The 16,713-nt window shown below is 52.0% G+C and overlaps 1 protein-coding gene across 2 annotated transcripts in view; it reads right to left on the reverse strand.

Annotated features, from left to right (window-relative positions):
• The window catches only part of WIPI1 (WD repeat domain, phosphoinositide interacting 1), a 30,622-nt gene extending 14,829 nt beyond the window's left edge, over positions 1-15,793 (reverse strand). Inside the window, exons 1-4 of one of the 2 annotated variants that reach the window (XM_086355856.1) lie at positions 15,656-15,793; positions 11,754-11,836; positions 9,089-9,258; positions 4,286-4,382 (exon numbers count right to left, since the gene is read on the reverse strand). In XM_086355856.1, the coding sequence (XP_086211982.1) occupies positions 4,286-4,382; positions 9,089-9,258; positions 11,754-11,836; positions 15,656-15,735 (430 nt within the window). In that variant the 5' untranslated portion in view covers positions 15,736-15,793. Of the gene's footprint in view, positions 1-4,285; positions 4,383-9,088; positions 9,290-11,753; positions 11,837-15,655 lie in introns of both variants that reach the window. The other variant, XM_086355857.1, reaches the window with a different exon arrangement.
• Positions 15,794-16,713: the final 920 nt, after the last annotated feature.

Genomic DNA, 16,713 nt, shown 5'->3' on the forward strand with positions numbered 1-16,713 from the left:
ATCCATGTCATTACACTGGCAAGACCTCGTTTTTTTCATGGCTGGTTAGATTCCATTATGGAGAAGGCAATGGCACCCCACTCCAGTACTCTTGCCTGGAGAATCCCAGGGACGGGGGAGCCTGGTGGGTTGCCGTATATTGGGTCACACAGAGTCGGACACGACTGAAGCGACTTAGCAGCAGTAGCAGCAGCAGATTCCACTACGTCTATGCCCCACACCTCTTCATCTGTTCATCCACCAATGGACGCTGAGGTGTCCCCATGTCTTGGCTGTTGTAAATAATGCTGCTGTGAACATATGCCTGCAGATACCTTTTGAGTTAGTGTTTCCATTTTCCTTGGATAAATAAACAGACGTGGGATTACTTAGTCATAAGGTAGCTCTAGTTCTAGTTTTTAGAGGACTCTGCACGCTCTCCTCCACAATGGCTGCACGAATTTACACTCCCACCAACAGTGCGAGAGGGCTCCCTTTTCTCCGCAGCCTCGCCAACACCTGTTACCTCGTCTTTTGATAAGAGCCATTCTGATAGGTGTGAGGTGAACTTCAGAGTTTTATATAAAAATGTAAGCTTCCCAGAAAGGAAGGAAGCTTGAACTTCTTCAGCTAACACGGAACTTTCTGTAACACCTCGTGGAGAGGGAGCAGACACTGGATTCTGACAAGGAGGGGCCAAGGATGGTGGCGAGGGCAGGTAGCCCTCGGTGACCACGAACCGACCCACCTGCCTCTGGCCTGCCCCTCGGCCAGCCCACCTGAACTTAGCCCAGCAGCCTGCACGCTGACCCCCGCAGACTTCAGGAAGGTCCCTGGAAATGCTGAATGCGAGCCGCTTTGTTTGTGTGTGGTCTAGGTCTCAGAAACTGGATGTTGCTACAGGTTTAGGGATTCCTGTTCTGTCACAGGCACCCCCTGGAAACTTTGGTAGGAAGGGAAATGTGCCTTTTCTTTGATATTATTTTATAAGAGAAAAGGGATAGTATAAAAAATTTGTAGAGCCTAGAAATTATAAAGGAAGAGAAGAGAAAGTACACCTAATTCTACAACCCAGAGGCTTCTCACCGTGCTCAATATTTGAGTATATTTTCTTTTGACTTAAAAAAAAAAATATATATATATATATCAGATCAAATCAGATCAGTCGCTCAGTCATGTCTGACTCTTTGCGACCCCATGAATTGCAGCACACCAGGCCTCCCTGTCCATCACCAACTCCCGGAGTTCACTCAGACTCACGTCAATGATGCCATCCAGCCATCTCATCCTCTGCCATCCCCTTCTCCTCTTGCCCCCAATCCCTCCCAGCATCAGGGTCTTCTCCAATGAGTCAATTCTTCGCATGACGTGGCTAAAGTACTGGAGTTTCAGCTTTAGCATCATTCCTTCCAAAGAAATCCCAGGGCTGATCTCCTTCAGAATGGACTGGTTGGATCTCCTTGCAGTCCAAGGGACTCTCAAGAGTCTTCTCCAACACCACAGTTCAAAAGCATCAATTCTTCAGCGCTCAGCTTTCTTCACAGTCCAACTCTCACATCCATACATGACCACAGGAAAAACCATAGCCTTGACTAGACGGACCTTTGTTGGCAAAGGAATGTCTCTGCTTTTGAATATGCTATCTAGGTTGGTCATAACTTTCCTTCCAAGGAGAAAGTGTCTCTTAATTTCATGGCTGCAGTCACCATCTGCAGTGATTTTGGAGCCCAGAAAAATAAAGTCTGACACTGTTTCCCCATCTATTTCCCATGAAGTGATGGGACCGGATGCCATGATCTTCGTTTTCTGAATGTTGAGCTTTAAGCCAACTTTTTCACTCTCCACTTTCACTTTCATCAAGAGGCTTTTGAGTTCTTCTTCACTATCTGCCATAAGGGTGGTGTCATCTGCATATCTGAGGTTATTGATATTTCTCCCGGCAATCTTGATTCCAGCTTGTGCTTCTTCCAGCCCAGCGTTTCTCATGATGTACTCTGCATATAAGTTAAATAAACAGGGTGACAATATACAGTCTTGACGTACTCCTTTTCCTATTTGGAACCAGTCTGTTGTTCCATGTCCAGTTCTAACTGTTGCTTCCTGACCTGCATACAAATTTCTCAAGAGGCAGATCAGGTGGTCTGGTATTCCCATCTCTTTCAGAATTTTCCACAGTTGATTGTGATCCACACAGTCAAAGGCTTTGGCATAGTCAATAAAGCAGAAATAGATGCTTTTCTGGAACTCTCTTGCTTTTTCCATGATCCAGCAGATGTTGGCAATTTGATCTCTGGTTCCTCTGCCTTTTCTAAAACCAGCTTGAACATCAGGAAGTTCACAGTTCACATATTGCTGAAGCCTGGCTTGGAGAATTTTGAGCATTACTTTACTAGCGTGTGAGATGAGTGCAATTGTGCGTAGTTTGAGCATTCTTTGGCATTGCCTTTCTTTGGGATTGGAATGAAAACTGACCTTTTCCAGTCCTGTGGCCACTGCTGAGTTTTCCAAATTTGCTGGCATATTGAGTGCAGCACTTTCACAGCATCATCTTTCAGGATTTGGAATAGCTCAACTGGAATTCCATCACCTCCACTAGCTTTGTTCGTAGTGATGCTTTCTAAGGCCCACTTGACTTCACATTCCAGGATGTCTGGCTCTAGGTGAGTGATCACATCATCGTGATTATCTGGGTCGTGAAGATCTTTTTTTGTACAGTTCTTCTGTGTATTCTTGCCATCTCTTCTTAATATCTTCTGCTTCTGTTAGGTCTATACCATTTCTGTCCTTTATCGAGCCCATCTTTGCATGAAATGTTCCTTTGGTATCTCTGATTTTCTTGAAGAGATCCCTAGTCTTTCCCATTCTGTTGTTTTCCTCTATTTCTTTGCAGTGATCGCTGAAGAAGCCTTTCTTAGCTCTTCTTGCTATTCTTTGGAACTCTGCATATTTGGGTTTTTATGTGGTTTGGGGACTTTAGGCTTGACACACATTTTCATAGATCACGGTCAGCTATAATTCCACCAGAATGGTCTGGCTGTGAGCCTTCTGCAGCTGGAGAAGAAATGCCTGCTTTTCATTCAAGAACCACTGGCATCATCAGCTGCAATGAGAAGGAGGTCCTGTGATTCTAAGTCATTCTTCACTTGGTATTTACAGCTGTTGTTGTTTAGTTGCTAAGTCATGTCCAACTCTTTGAGACCCCGTGGACTGTAGCCCGCCAGGCTCCTCTGTCCATGGGATTTCCCAGGCAAGAATACTGGAGTGGGTTGCCATTCCCTTCTCCAGGGGATCTTCCAGACTCAGGGCTCGAACCTACGTCTCCTGCAACGGCAGAAGGATTCTTGACCGCTGAGCCACGAGGGAAGCCCCAGTATTTAGAGTATTATACGTCAAACTTCAAGCAAGTTAACAGTTGTTTATAAAGTACAGCTGCCTCTGGGTTGATTAATGGGATATGCTTTCCAGTTTTTAAAAAGAGAAAGGAGAGAAGGCATGTCTGGACTCACAGGTGCTCTGTGCTCGGACCCCACCTGTGGTCCGTCTTCGAAAGAGCTCTCACTGGGGAGCAGCCACCCTACCCGGTTACCCACACTGCCGTGGGGTGCAGGCTGCTCCCCAAATATTCCCTGAAAGCCTGTGAAGCCAACAGTGTCCCCACATTCGGCGGCTGGTGGATTTTTATGGAGATTTCCACGCTCAGCCGCTCAGGGCGTAGACTGCTGTGCTGCCAGGAAATTAGCTTGGACTCCATGGGGCAGACCCTTTGGAGGAAGCGGCTGGCCGCCTCTGACACAGGAGGGGCGGGCACCACACGGACGGACAGAAGGAAGGAAATTCACAGCCTCAGCGTGCTGGGCGGGAAGTGGCGGCAGGACGCAAAATGTCCTGTGCCCGAGTGCCCCAAAGCAAAGACACTCAGTCTGTGTGCCTGAGCCTGTTGGCCACGCGGTCCCATCTCCTTCTTGAACCCATGAAATTCATCAGATCCAGAGCCCCAGTTTCCACCTCACAGGTTTTCGTGCAGAAAATCAACAAGAGGCTGGGAACAGACAAAGGAGACTCCTGGCCTCTGATCTTATATTGGTGATTTCTGCCGCCTCACAGGGTCTGCTGGGGGTTCCTGGGTGAGGCACGGTCTTGTCCTTGCAGGGGAGCTCTGACCGTCCGGAGGCTGCTGTCCTGATGAGCCTTAAGGAGCCCTGCCCATAATATCTCCACGAAGGGCTTTTCAACTGAGGTAGAAACACAGCTGGCAAGAAGTCCCGGGGCATGAGACACAGGGCCCTTGTCTCAGGCGGGGGCTCACCTGTCGGGTTTGCGGGAATATCCAGGATGGTTTTCAGAAGCTTCATGTCCTTGATGTTGTGAATGTAAATGGACTCCTCCAGGCAGACCAGCAGCCTCTGAAATCACACGGACCATCGGTTACTAGGTTACCTGGCCCTCTGAACTCACCCCTCCATCCTGTGGGTCCTAACTTGATTCTGAGCCTAAATGCGCAGGAATTGTGGCCATCGGTTTGAAGATTACCTTACGGACGTGTGCCCACTTTTCCATCACCATCCGTTGGACAGAAGCGCAAAGTGCAGGATTTGGGGAAATTTCATTTAGAAATTGAGATTTCTTTCTTTTTTTCTTGTACTTTGCATGTTCAGTCACTAAGTCATGTCTGACTCTTTGCGACCCCATGGACTGTGGCCCGCCAGGCTCCTCTGTCCATGGGATTCTCCAGGCCAGAATACTGGAGTGGGTTGCCATGCCCTCCTCCAGGGGATCTTCCCAACCCAGGGATCGAACTCGTGTCTCCTGCACTGCAGGCGGATTGTTTCCCATCTGGGAAGGGGCTTTCAGCCTGGGGGCTCCTGCCTCCAGCAGCCCCTGCTCCCCACTCCTGCAGCCTCGGCTTCCTCCAGACCATTGCTTCTTAGGCCCTGATGAGCACTGAGCGTCCCAGGGGCAAAGCCTGGAGACGCTGGTTCAGGGGTTTTTAACACGGACCCTGGGAGTGAGGACCACCACTCCCGGTCCAAACCGTTCATCCCGGGAACAACGCTTGGGAAGGAAGGACCTAAAATTACTCTGAGAAGCAGCAGGCTCTCCTTCTGAGAAAGCCTGATGTTCTCTTCTTCTAGTAAGACTTTCCCCACTCAGAACTTCTCAGGAGACTGCCACTTGAACCAAGCAGGAAAATAACACTGAAACACCTCTCTCAGTTTTATCTGAGGCTCTGCGACCACAGTGCTGGATGCCCAGAGGTGAAAAAGCAGATTCTCACAGGGTCTCCGACTTGATGGCATGTTTTAGTGTTCCTCTGTAAAACGGACATTCCCTGACTTACCCAGCGCTTTGCCATTTTCCCGCACTTACTATGGCTTGACTAGAGTGTTCTGTGCTCCATTACTAACCAGTGGGCTTCCCTGGTGGTTCTGATGGTAAAGAATCCACCTGCCAGTGCAGGAGACTGGGGTTCAGTCCCTGGGTTGGGAAAATCTCCTGGAGGAGGGCATGGCAACCCTCTCCAGTATTCTTGCCTGGGAAATCCCATGGACAGAGGAGCCTGGAGGGCTACAGTCCATGGGGTCAAAAAAAGACTTGGACATCACTTAGAGAGTCAGACAGGGCTGAGCTGCTTTCACTCATTAACCGCGCCGTCTCTGTGGAACCCGGGGCTGGCCTCCAGCTCGACTTTCACTGATTAACCGCGCCATCTCTGTGGAACCCGGGGCTGGCCTCCAGCTCAGCTCAGTCCCTGCCACCCTTGGCTCTCATCTACTCTCCTAGGTTCTACAAGAAAAGCTCCTTTTATCCTAAATAGTTAGGAAATGATTTGTAGAGCCTGCTCTCAGAAGCATCCATCCAGTCACTCCCCATCTGGACAATGAGGGTCCCTCAGAACAGATGGTCAAAGAAGTGTGGATGTTTACAAACCCAGATATGTCGGGTTTATTGTCTTTATTCCACAGAATACGCTTTCCTCTGTTAGTGTTAGGGGATCAAGAGCCACTAAAAATGAAAAATCACAATTACACAATTTTCTTCCTTTTTACCCAGATTTAGAGGAAATGGGGGTTTTCTTTCCTCTTAACTCCCTGTACAAATCTTGGACTTTCCCTGTTTTTTTCAGAAAGGAGCTGCACTGCCTGAGGACCCAATGAAACAGCCAAGCAGCCCCTTTTTTTCACATCCTCCGGGGGGCGGGGCGGGACCCCGGCCTGGCAGGGAACAGGCTGAGGCTGCCCCCCTAAGCCAAAAGTGACGTCCCAAACCTGAACGTTGTTCTCAAATTTATCAGTCTTTTATTGATTTTGGCTCTTGTTAGAAAAACTCTTCTCTATACACAGATTAAAGAGGAATTTTATTTATGCTTTCCTTTTTAAAAAAATCTTAAAAAAAATTTTTTTTTTAAATTTTGTAACCAGTGGGCTTCCCTGGTGGCTCAGTGATAAAGAATCTGCCTGCAATGCAGAGGACCCAGGTTTGGTCCCTGGGTCGGGAAGATGCCCTGGAGGAGGGAATGGCAACCCATTCCAGTGTTCTTGCCTGGAGAATCCCATGGACAGAGGAGCCTGGAGGGCTACAGTCCATGGGGTCACAGAGAGTTGGCCGTGACTGAGCGACTAACACTCACTTATAGTCGTTTAACAGACTGTTGTGAAAGCATTAGGGACAGCAAAGGGACTCAGCCACACACACATGTGTCCGTTCCCCGCCAAACTCCCCTCCCGTCCAGGCTGCCACGTGACACTGAGCAGAAGCCTCTGTGCTCGAGAGTACGACCACGTTTGTTATCCGTTTTAAACACAGCCGTGTCTAGAGGTCCATTCCAAACTCCCTAACTATCCTTCCCCCCCAATCTTCCCCCTGGCAACCATAAGTTCGTTCTCTAAGTCTGTGAGTCTGTTTCTGCCAAATCTGGACATTTTTAAGAAAAGCAAACCCTGAAGACTTTCCAGACCTGTTTCAGATCATCTCTTAGGAGCAGAAACATTAAAGGAAGAGAGCCCTGCTCGGCCCGAGGTCCGGTTGGCTTGGCCACGACAGCGCGAAGTTCTAGGCGCCAGGGTGTTCTTTAGGAGGTGGGGGAGGGGAGCTCTGAAGTTAATGAGTGTTTTATTAAGGAGAGGCTGGCAGCAAAGTTTAACAGCCCCATTTGCTGATGAAAATATTGGAGAGTGAGCAAGTGAGGCCGTATACAAATAAGCATCGTGGATACCATTTGAGGGTTCTGATCTTGACAGGACATTTGCCTGAACAGTCTTAAGATTTATACCCTGGCTATCAGCATATGCCAAGATAAAATGCTCTGCGAAGAAATTTAATGTGCAACCAGTAGATATCAGAGACAGCACCGGAGCCAAGAATTGTGCTTAAAAGCCTTCAAGTAAAAAAAATAAAAACAAACCCTCAAACTGCCTTTCTCTCCCTTGCCAGGAACCCGGGTTTATCTTTTTAATCTCCTGCTACTCCTCACTTAAAACCCCCATCTTCTATTTCTCAGGCCATTTTCTGCCACCCTGGACTTCAGGGGATAGTCAGTCCAAAGAAACCATCACTTCCTTCTCACAAACCTAAGACAGCACTTTGTCTCATTTGTTAAAAGAAAAAAAATTAAGCACTTAATAGTTGAGGTACAAAGGGCAAAACAATGTCTTCGGTGAGGGCAATGGCCTCCAGTGTCCTGGGACCATGTAAGTGAATAGACAGGTCTGCCTCATCATACAAAAAAAAACTGATTTATTTGTTTTCGTGTTTAATGGGCTTCCCCGGTGGCTCAGTGGGAAAGAATCTACCTGCCAATATAGGAAACCCGGGAGACGTGGGTTCAGTCCCTGGGTGGGGACGATCTGGAGGAGGAAATGGCAACCCGCCGTGGTACTCTTGCCTGGAAAATTCCTCGGAGAGAGGAGCCCGGTGGGCTGCAGTCCATCGGGTCGCAAAGAGTCAGACATGATATTCAGCTAACAGACAGGTCTGCCTAGTCCAGAAGAACTGGTTTGTCTGTTTATGTGTCTGTTAGGCAGCTGGGAGACAGACATTCACTGAGCGTTTTCCTCCTGAGCACTGTCTTTTTTGCCAGGTCTTACGACAGTGAGCAGAATGGGGACAGGCGTTGTCCCCATCCCTCATGGGATTTACTTATTTATTTTTATTTTTTGGGGGCACGTTTCCTGCAGCATGTCAGATCAATTCCTGCTGGGTATTGAACCTGTGCCCCTGGCGTTGGAAGTGTAGAGTCTTAATCACTGGATCACCAGGGAAGTCCCCTTATAGGATTTAAAATCTAATAATTCGAGGGAAACTTGACTAATACCCCAAATGCTTATTTAACAAAAACTTATAATTTGTAAAAGAACGTGCATTGCACATTTGAGACAGCACTAAGGCTTCGTCCAACAGAGAAAGTGGAAGTGTTGGTGGTTCAGTCATGTCCGACTCTTTGCGACCCTGCGGACTACAGCCCACCAGGCCCCTTTGTCCATTGGATTCTCCAGGCAAAAACACTGGAGTGGGTTGCCATCCCCTCCTCCAGGGGATCTTCCTGACTCAGGGACTGAACCCAGGTCTCCTGGATTGCAGACAAATTCTCTACCGTCTGAGCCACCAGGGAAGCCCCTAACAAAGAAAACACCGCCAGAAACATCTTCAAGGAGTCCTCCTGCCTTGGACTTGATTCCTGGCCCTCAGGAAAGGCCTTGGTCACCGCAAGGCTTCAGCACTAACCGGGAACAGCCACACTTTCTCTGAAAGAACGTACTCTGAGAGGGATGGCCGCCAGCCTGCAAGGACTGCCCTCATCTAGGCCCCAAAGTGGACAGGTGTCCCTCTGGTTTAAGGCCCCTGCAGGGGCTCACGAGATAGTTTCTGAGCCCAGCTTGTTCCCCGGGGGGACAGCGTTCACTCAGCGCGTGGACAACATTCAAGAAAGTGCAGCAGGCGGGCGGGCTGGGGAGGTCCCGCCACCGGGAGGAGCACGTGGAGCGGACTCAGCCCGGAGCTGGGGCTTAAACCCGGCAGAGCAGGAGCCTGCGGTCATGAGAGGCGCTCAAGCCCCTCCACGGTTCCAGCGACCCCGAGGGACGCCCACCCCGCCCGCGGGGCCCCCACCCACCTGCCGGTTCAGCCTGATGGCCAGGATGTTGCCGGAGTAGCTGTAGTTGCAGATCTCCGTGCCCTTCTTGAAGTGGTACACGTTCATCTGGCGCGGCTTCGTGTGGCTCACCACCACCACCAGGCTGCTGGAGAAGAGGCGCTCCACGATGTACACGTCGGGGGTGTCATCTGCGGGGCGGGGCGCGAAGACCTCAGCCCCCTGTCCATGGAGGGGGCGAGGGGAGGGCGGGAGGGGCGCAGACGTCAGGCCCTGACGCGGGGGGGTGCGGCGGGGGCGCCGGGGAAGCAGACGACAGCACGCTGTCCATGAGGGGGCGGAAGGCGGGGCGATACAGACTACAGACCCTGCCCCGGGGTGGGGGTCCTGGGGGAGGGCCGGGGGCGCAGACGTCAGCCCCCTGTCCATGGAAGGGGCGAGGGGAGGGCGGGGGGCGGCGGGAGGGGCGCAGACCTCAGCCCCCTGTCCATGGAGGGGGCGAGGGGAGGGCGGGAGGGGCGCAGACGTCAGGCCCTGACGGGGGGATGGGGGGCGGGGGGCGGGCAGCGGCTGGGGGGAGGGCCGGGGAAGCAGACTATAGCCCGCTGTCCATAAAGGGGCGGTGCAGACGTCAGGCCCTGCCCCAGGGTGGGGTGGGTGGGGGTGCTGGGGGAGGGCGGGGGGCGCAGACGTCAGCCCCCTGTTTGCGGGGGGGCAGAGGACACAGATGTCAGGCCCTGACGGGGGTGGGGGGAGGCGGGGGTGGGGGTGGGGGGGCGCAGAGGTCAGCGCCCTGCCCTGGGCACCCTCCTGCCCACTGCTGGCCTCCACGGGGCTCGCCTCCCTTGGCACCCTCTTGCAATGACTTCCTTCTCTTGCACCCACAGGGAAGCTCTAACCATTTCCCGAGTCCCCACGCCCTTTAGGTGGTTGACAGGCAAGTGTTGTCCACTTGTAATCTGAGCACAAAGCAGGCTCTCCCAGCCCCGCTGAGGCTGCAGCGCTGGAGCCTCCTCCTCTCCACCCCCTCCCTACCCGTCAGGGGCCCTGCTCGCTCTGTAGAACATATCTGGGAGGTTTGTTGTTGCTGGTTAGTCCCTCAGTCCTGTCTGACTCTTTGCGACCCCATGGACTGTAGCTCGCCAGGCTCCTCTGTCCGTGGGATCCTCCAGGCAAGAATCCTGGAGCGGGTTTCCATTCCCGTCTCCAGAGGATCTTCCCGACCCAGGAATTGAACCTGTGTCTCCAGCACTGGCAGGTGGATTCTTTACCATTGCCACCAGGGAAGCCCCATCTGGGAGGTTTAGACCTTCTCCGTCTATTCTCTCTTTCTTAAAAACCGTTTTAAGTTTGGGTTTTATTTGGCTGCAGGAGGTCTTAGTTGTAGTGCGTGGGCTTAGCCCGGGCTTGTGGGAGTCTTAGTTCCCTGACCCGAATCCTCTGCATTAGAAGGTGGATTCTTAACCACTGGACCATCAGGGAAGTCCCTCTTTTTTAAAAAAAAAACAGGTACATTTGGCGTATTTATTTATTTTTTGGCCGTGGGGCCTGTGGGATCTTAGTTCCCCGACCAGGGATTGAACTTGCAGCTCCTGCATTGTGAGCTGGGTGTCCTAACCACTGAGTCACCAGGGAATTCCCTCAGTCTACTCTTTCTCCTCGCCGTTTCCAAGGAGTGACAGCCCTGTTGGAAGTCTTTGCTTCCAGAATTCTTCAGGTCCCAGTTGCTAAGAGCTACAGGTACCTTAACAACGAGGGCAGGAGCACAGTGAGCTGCGCACCCACTCCCCGTCCTTCTGTGCCCCGACTCTCTCTGAGTCGCTTTCCTGTTGAAAATAACCTGGACGTCTGTGTTGTGACCAGCGCAGTCCTGCACCCAGGAGTGAGGCAAACCACTAACAGGAAGCCGTCTGAGTGCCGTGGGGGCCTCTGTGTCTTCCTGGGAACACTCTGCACACAGGCCTCTCCTGGGCTCCATCAAGCCCCACGGGGACAACGCAGGGCAGATACAGAGCATGGTCTTCTCCACAAGTTATAATAATGATGATAACATCTTACGAATAAACTAGGAGCCCAAGACGTCATGTGCCAAGCCGCTTCCTTTCCAGGAAATCCAGAGTGATGGATTTCATCACTATGATGCTGGCAAAAATGGTGACTTTCCCTGAGACAATGAGAGAGTCACATGTTTCTAAGCTGGACTTGTTTTTAATATTTGCTGGAAGTACCTCAATGTTTTTGATACAGACTCTGTGATTGGGGCAGTATTGCTTTATTAAAACCAAGAAGTGACTTCCAGGACTGAATGAATGTGACCAATATTCCACAGTGCCAATGAAAGGGCAAAAAAAAAAAAAACAACCCTTCAGTCATTTTCTGCTTTGACAATTGTAAAAACTGATGACCATGCATATAAGTATACAGAAAAGTGTCAACAATACAGTTTCAAAGCCTTTCTTAATGTAAAAAGAAAAATGTTACCTAAGCTGTAGTCAAATCTCACTAGTCCTTTATGGTGGTTTTTTCCCCTAAGCAAGTGGAAGCAGTGATTTATGTTTAAACCTGAAAAAATGCTGACTCTGTAGGTGTGACAGCTCACGGGGTTGGAGGGGAACAGAGCGCTCAGGAGCCCGGCTGGGAGTCCCGCAGGAGGACACGATGCTCCGAGAGCCACACACACACTTACTGCTTCCGTGGACGTGGTCCAGCTGTTCCACGGAGCTCAGGGAGAACAGCTTGTAACCGGCCTTGGTTCCGATGGCGAGGGACCTGTGAAGACACGGATGCCCCGGGAGTGACCACGGCGCCGGGTCCAGCGGATCTGCCCGCGGACAGACACAGCCGTCCCCCTGGTGTCCCAGGGGGACAGGGAAACATACAGCCTTGTGCGTGTGTGTGTGTGTGTGCGTGTGTGTGTGGGTGCGTGTGCTTAGTTGCTAAGCTTCCCTTGTGGCTCAGCTGGTAAAGAGTCTGCCTGCGATGCAGGAGACCTGGGTTTGATCCCTCGGTTGCGAAGATCCCCTGGAAAAGGGAAAGGCTGCCCACTCCAGTGTTCTGGAGAATTCCATGAACTAGCCCATGGGGTCGCAAAGAGTTGGACACGACTGAGTGACTTTCACTTACTTACTTAGTTGCTAAGTTGTCTCCGATTCCTTATGATCCCATGGACTGTAGCCCGCCAGGCTCCTCTGTCCATGGGCTTCTCCAGGCAAGAATACTGGAGTGGGTTGCCATGCCCTTTCCCAAGGGATCTTCCCGACCCAGGGATCAAACCCAGGTCTCCCGCATTGAAGGTGGATTCTTTAGTGCTGAGCCAGTCCTACCTGGACCTGAAAATGAGTCCAACTCTCTCATTTAAAATAACTATATGAAAAGGTGAGCTTCACTCTTCACAGGGAGGCACAGACTAAAATAAGCCGCTTACTGCTACAAGTCTGGATGCCCAAGGCTCTTGTTTCACTAGCCTGAAAAAGAGAAGGTCATATGATTTTCATGGGAAGTTTTTTTTTTTTTTCCTTCCCAAACATTTGTTCTTCCCTGGGATGACATTCAACTGTTAGTAAGCAAGGTGGCTCCTTCTGCTGAGGGGCTAACCTGGAGGTCAGAGGTTTGCCTCAGGCAGCAGTGGGCTCAGAACTGGAGCTTGGCTTCTAGAACCACTGCACTAATGACCACAAACAGCAACTGGAAACGCTGGCCAGCAGCATCCTAAACCTTCAAAACATACCTACTCTGTAGCCAGTGCTGTTTTTAAAGCTTCTTCCTACAAAGATTTTTTAGGTAATGGCAACCCACCCCAGTATTCTTGCCTGGAGAGTTCCATGGACAGAGGAGCCTGGCAGGCTGCAGTCCATGGGGTCGCAGAGTCTGACGTGACTCAGTGACTACACTTCACTTCCTTTCATATGTGCATTTAGTTGCAAACCAAGGTTTCTAAGGTTTTCAAGTAAGGGGGGGAAAGTTGTAATTAAGAGTCTTAAAATAGTAATCAAAAGATCTGGCAACTTAAAATCATTTTCAAACATATGCTCTGCTCCAGAAGAATTTTAAATATGGGAAATGACACTGTGATCACTACTGTGCTTTCGTTTTTTTTTTTTTTTTCAATTTATTTCGCTGCGCCAGGTCTTGGTGGCTTGGCAGCTCTTTAGTTGCAGCATGCGGGATCTAATTCCCTGACCAGGGATCGAGCCGAGCCCTCTGCATCGCAAGCACTGAGCCTTAGCCTCTGGGCCACCAGGCAAACCCCACTACTGCATTTTAAGTGGTTAATCAACGGCCACAGAAAACTCTAACTCAAGGAATTCAGACTAAAACTTTATTTTATTCATAAGACCTTTTCAGGGAAAAAAAATTTTTGTCATCACCTCTCATGAAAATGGGATTTGGGACAAATACATATCAAATGAAATGAGAAAAAATATACCCAAATTGTCTAGCACAGGGCCAAGCATGAAGTATGAGTGAAGCCAACTAGTAAAGCTTAACTGTCATTACTCCCTTATCTTGACATACTGGATCCCAAATTCGGCCTATACTTACAGCTTACACTCCTAAATGTATTCGGTAAGGGTGTGACTTATTTTAAAATCCAATGTCATACCCTCTAAGGCTCAAAGCAACTGACTGTGACAAAAAGTTTTATTTATAGGTGAGATAGAGCTGTCCAGCAGAGCCTTCATCCAAGAAAACAGAACTGACCGTAGAGACTACGGAAATTAACTTCCCGAGCACCCTATGGTTTTGAAAATAACATGCTTCTACAACTGCTATAGAAAGCTGGGACTCACCTAGAGTAAAAATTAACACCCTTAAAAACATCTAATAAAGAGTGCTGCAAAGCAGAATTGAGAACAGTTCCTGCTAAGAAGCGAAAGAACTCTCCTTAGTCTGCTCTCCTCCTGAAGCTGAGTTCAATTGGGAAGGCAAACACCCAGGCATTTCAACAGCCACCCTCTCTTGCAAAATGTTTCTTACAAAACATCAGAATGGTATCTAGACCATCATTTTTGTAAACTGTTGGTCTCAAACTATGAGAAAACAATTCAGTGAGTCATAAGTGGCTTAAAAGAAAAAAAAGAAAAGAAATACAAATTCCAGAAGGTAGCGCACATAGGAAGGGTAAATAGCTGTGAATTGCTTTTCACTAATATTATGTATATAATATTGGAGAAGGAAATGGCAACCCGTTCCAGTATTCTTGCCTGGGCAATCCCATGGACAGAGGAGCCTGGTGGGTCCATGGGGTCAAAAAGGGTCAGGGGACACCACTGAGTGACTAAAAAACAATGTATATTATAAATATATCCGTGTGTATGCATATAGATAGATAGATAGATAGATATTGGGTAATGTTGTAACCTGTATTTCTTATTGTGGGCTGTGGTCAAGGAAAGCTTGAAAGTCACTCATGGAACCAAATTGTCTGGCCACCAGCTTACATGATTACACATACAGTTTTTTTTGAACAAAGGCATATTGTTTGGCATGGGGTGTTTTTAAAGAGAAGACAAAGGGCATGGAAGGCCAGGGCTGCTTATGGCACATGACGGCCTTAATGATACCGCTGAATGTTCAGTATTAGCACAGTGCAGGCACAGACGGCCAGCACACCTGCCTGAAGGCAATTCCACGAAGGAGCCCAACAGAAACTGGTACAGCAGGAAATGGGGGACTGGGACTGGTCATCGCTGCCTGATGCTGTGTGGCACATTCCAAAGAGGTTATTCCATATGGTCCCCGGGATGTCTAACAATCCCACGAAAGGAGGAAAGGGAGCAGCCTTCTGCTTCTAAGGGACTGACTCCTCCAGATGTTTCAAACACAGTCCAGCAACCCCTGGCTCACTGGCCAAAGTCCGAATGCGAACATCAAGGTGAGACATTCAAAATCCACTCAAGAAGCAACAGAGTGAAGGTCACGTTCCCCCGGAGGACAGCTTGGGCCGGGGACAGGGTTCCTGGACTCCCAGGAGGAGTTCTGTCTGGCCAAGTGGGCTTTCTGAAGACACACTGGGGGCAATGGGAAGGTTCCTGACAATCCGGCCCGCAGGCAGGCGCCCAGGCTGGGCTGGGCTGGGATCAGGCTGGACTGGCTTCGGGGATAGGTTGCCTCCTGGTCGTTGGCCCTGCCCAGATGCCACGTTGAGATGCTCAAGGACAAACGGGAAAGTTTTTCCTGAACTCCCGTCTTCCTGGGCCCTAGCTATTTCGCCCAGGGTCAACTTGCAACTTCCCCGTCCGCTTCCCTCTCCTTTGTCTTGACCACAGCCCCTCCTGCCCAGACCCTCGCTTTGGTCACTCCCCGGTTCCCCACCTTTCCCAGCCTCCTTCCGCCCCCTCCCTGGGCTCTGTCCCCCCTTCTCCCGGCCGGCCCCTCCTGGCTCCCTGCCGGCAGGGGAACGGGGGAGCTCAGCCCCGCGCCGGAGGAGGGGCGGCCCGAGGACCCGCACCGGCCCGGGCCACGCCGGCCGTCAAGCCCAGGCCCCCGGGGCGCAGGCCGGCGCCCGCTGTCCAAGTCGCCGACTTGGACACCCTCGATCGAGACTTTTCTCCCCCAGCTCCCGGCGGGGCAGGAGGCCCGGCTTACGTGCAGTCCTGGTTGAAGGAGAAGCAGCTGAGCGCTGCCTCCGCCCCGCCCGAGGCGCCGTCCGCGCCTTCGGCCTCCATCGGGGGCTCGACCCGGGAAGCCGCGGCTCCGAGCGGGCGACAGCCACCTCAGCAGCCCGCTGGCGCCGGCCCCGCGGGCCGGTCTCCCGCCCGGCCCCGCCCCGCCCCGCCCCGGTCCCGCCCCGCCCCGCCCCGGTCCCGCCCCGGCCCCGCCCCAGCCCTCCAGGCCCCGCCCCGCCAGGCCCCCGCAGGGCCGCCTCATTCCCGCCCGGGCCTGACAGGCCCCGCCCCTTCTCCGCCCACCCGAGCCACCCTACCCCAGCCCGGGCCCACCCAGGCCCCGCCCCGGGCCCGCCAGGCCCCGCCTCCGCCCCGTCAGGCCCCACCTTCGCCCCGCCCCGGCAGGGGCACCTCATCCCCGCCCGGGCCAGCCAGGCCCCGCCCCGGCCGGCGTCGCCCCGCCCCTCCTGGTCCCGCCCCGGCCCTCCGTCGGGTCCAGCTGACTCAGCCACCGAGAGGGCGGGGTCCCACCGCCGGCCTCCATTGGTGGAGAGGCCACAGCCCGGCTCACAATTAGCCAACGGGCGACGGCGGTGGGCGGACCCACCCTGCTGGCGACCCGCCCCCAGCCCCTAGGCACAGCTTGCCATTGGGTGGAGGAGAGTGACGCAACGGCTTCAGGCCACGTGGTGGTGTTTTCATTGCGGGGGCGGCAGGGCGGAGCGCGGGAAGGGAGAGAGCCGGTAGCTGGGCTCGGCCTGCGGGCTGAGTCCAGTCCGGCGTCTGCGTCGCGGTTGCGGCGAAGCAGACGGACCGGCGCGCCGGCCTCACTCCACCCGACGCCCGGCTATTAAACTGACAGTTTAGGGGCGCGCGTTGGACGCTAAGGCCCCACCTTCTTCTGGAGTCTTCGAGCTGCTTGGAAACTGTTTCTAGCAAGGGTGCTGAGGCCGGACAGATAAGGGGCTGTCTCATCCCTTTTCCAGCCGTTACAACTCTTACCGCAGGTCCAGAGCTGTGTTAACAATGAGCTTTATC

This window comes from Bos grunniens, chromosome 19, assembly GCF_055505025.1.
Source record: "Bos grunniens cultivar Pamir isolate PY7600 chromosome 19, Bosgru_T2T1.0, whole genome shotgun sequence".
In the NCBI taxonomy this organism is placed as follows: Eukaryota; Metazoa; Chordata; class Mammalia; order Artiodactyla; family Bovidae; genus Bos; species Bos grunniens.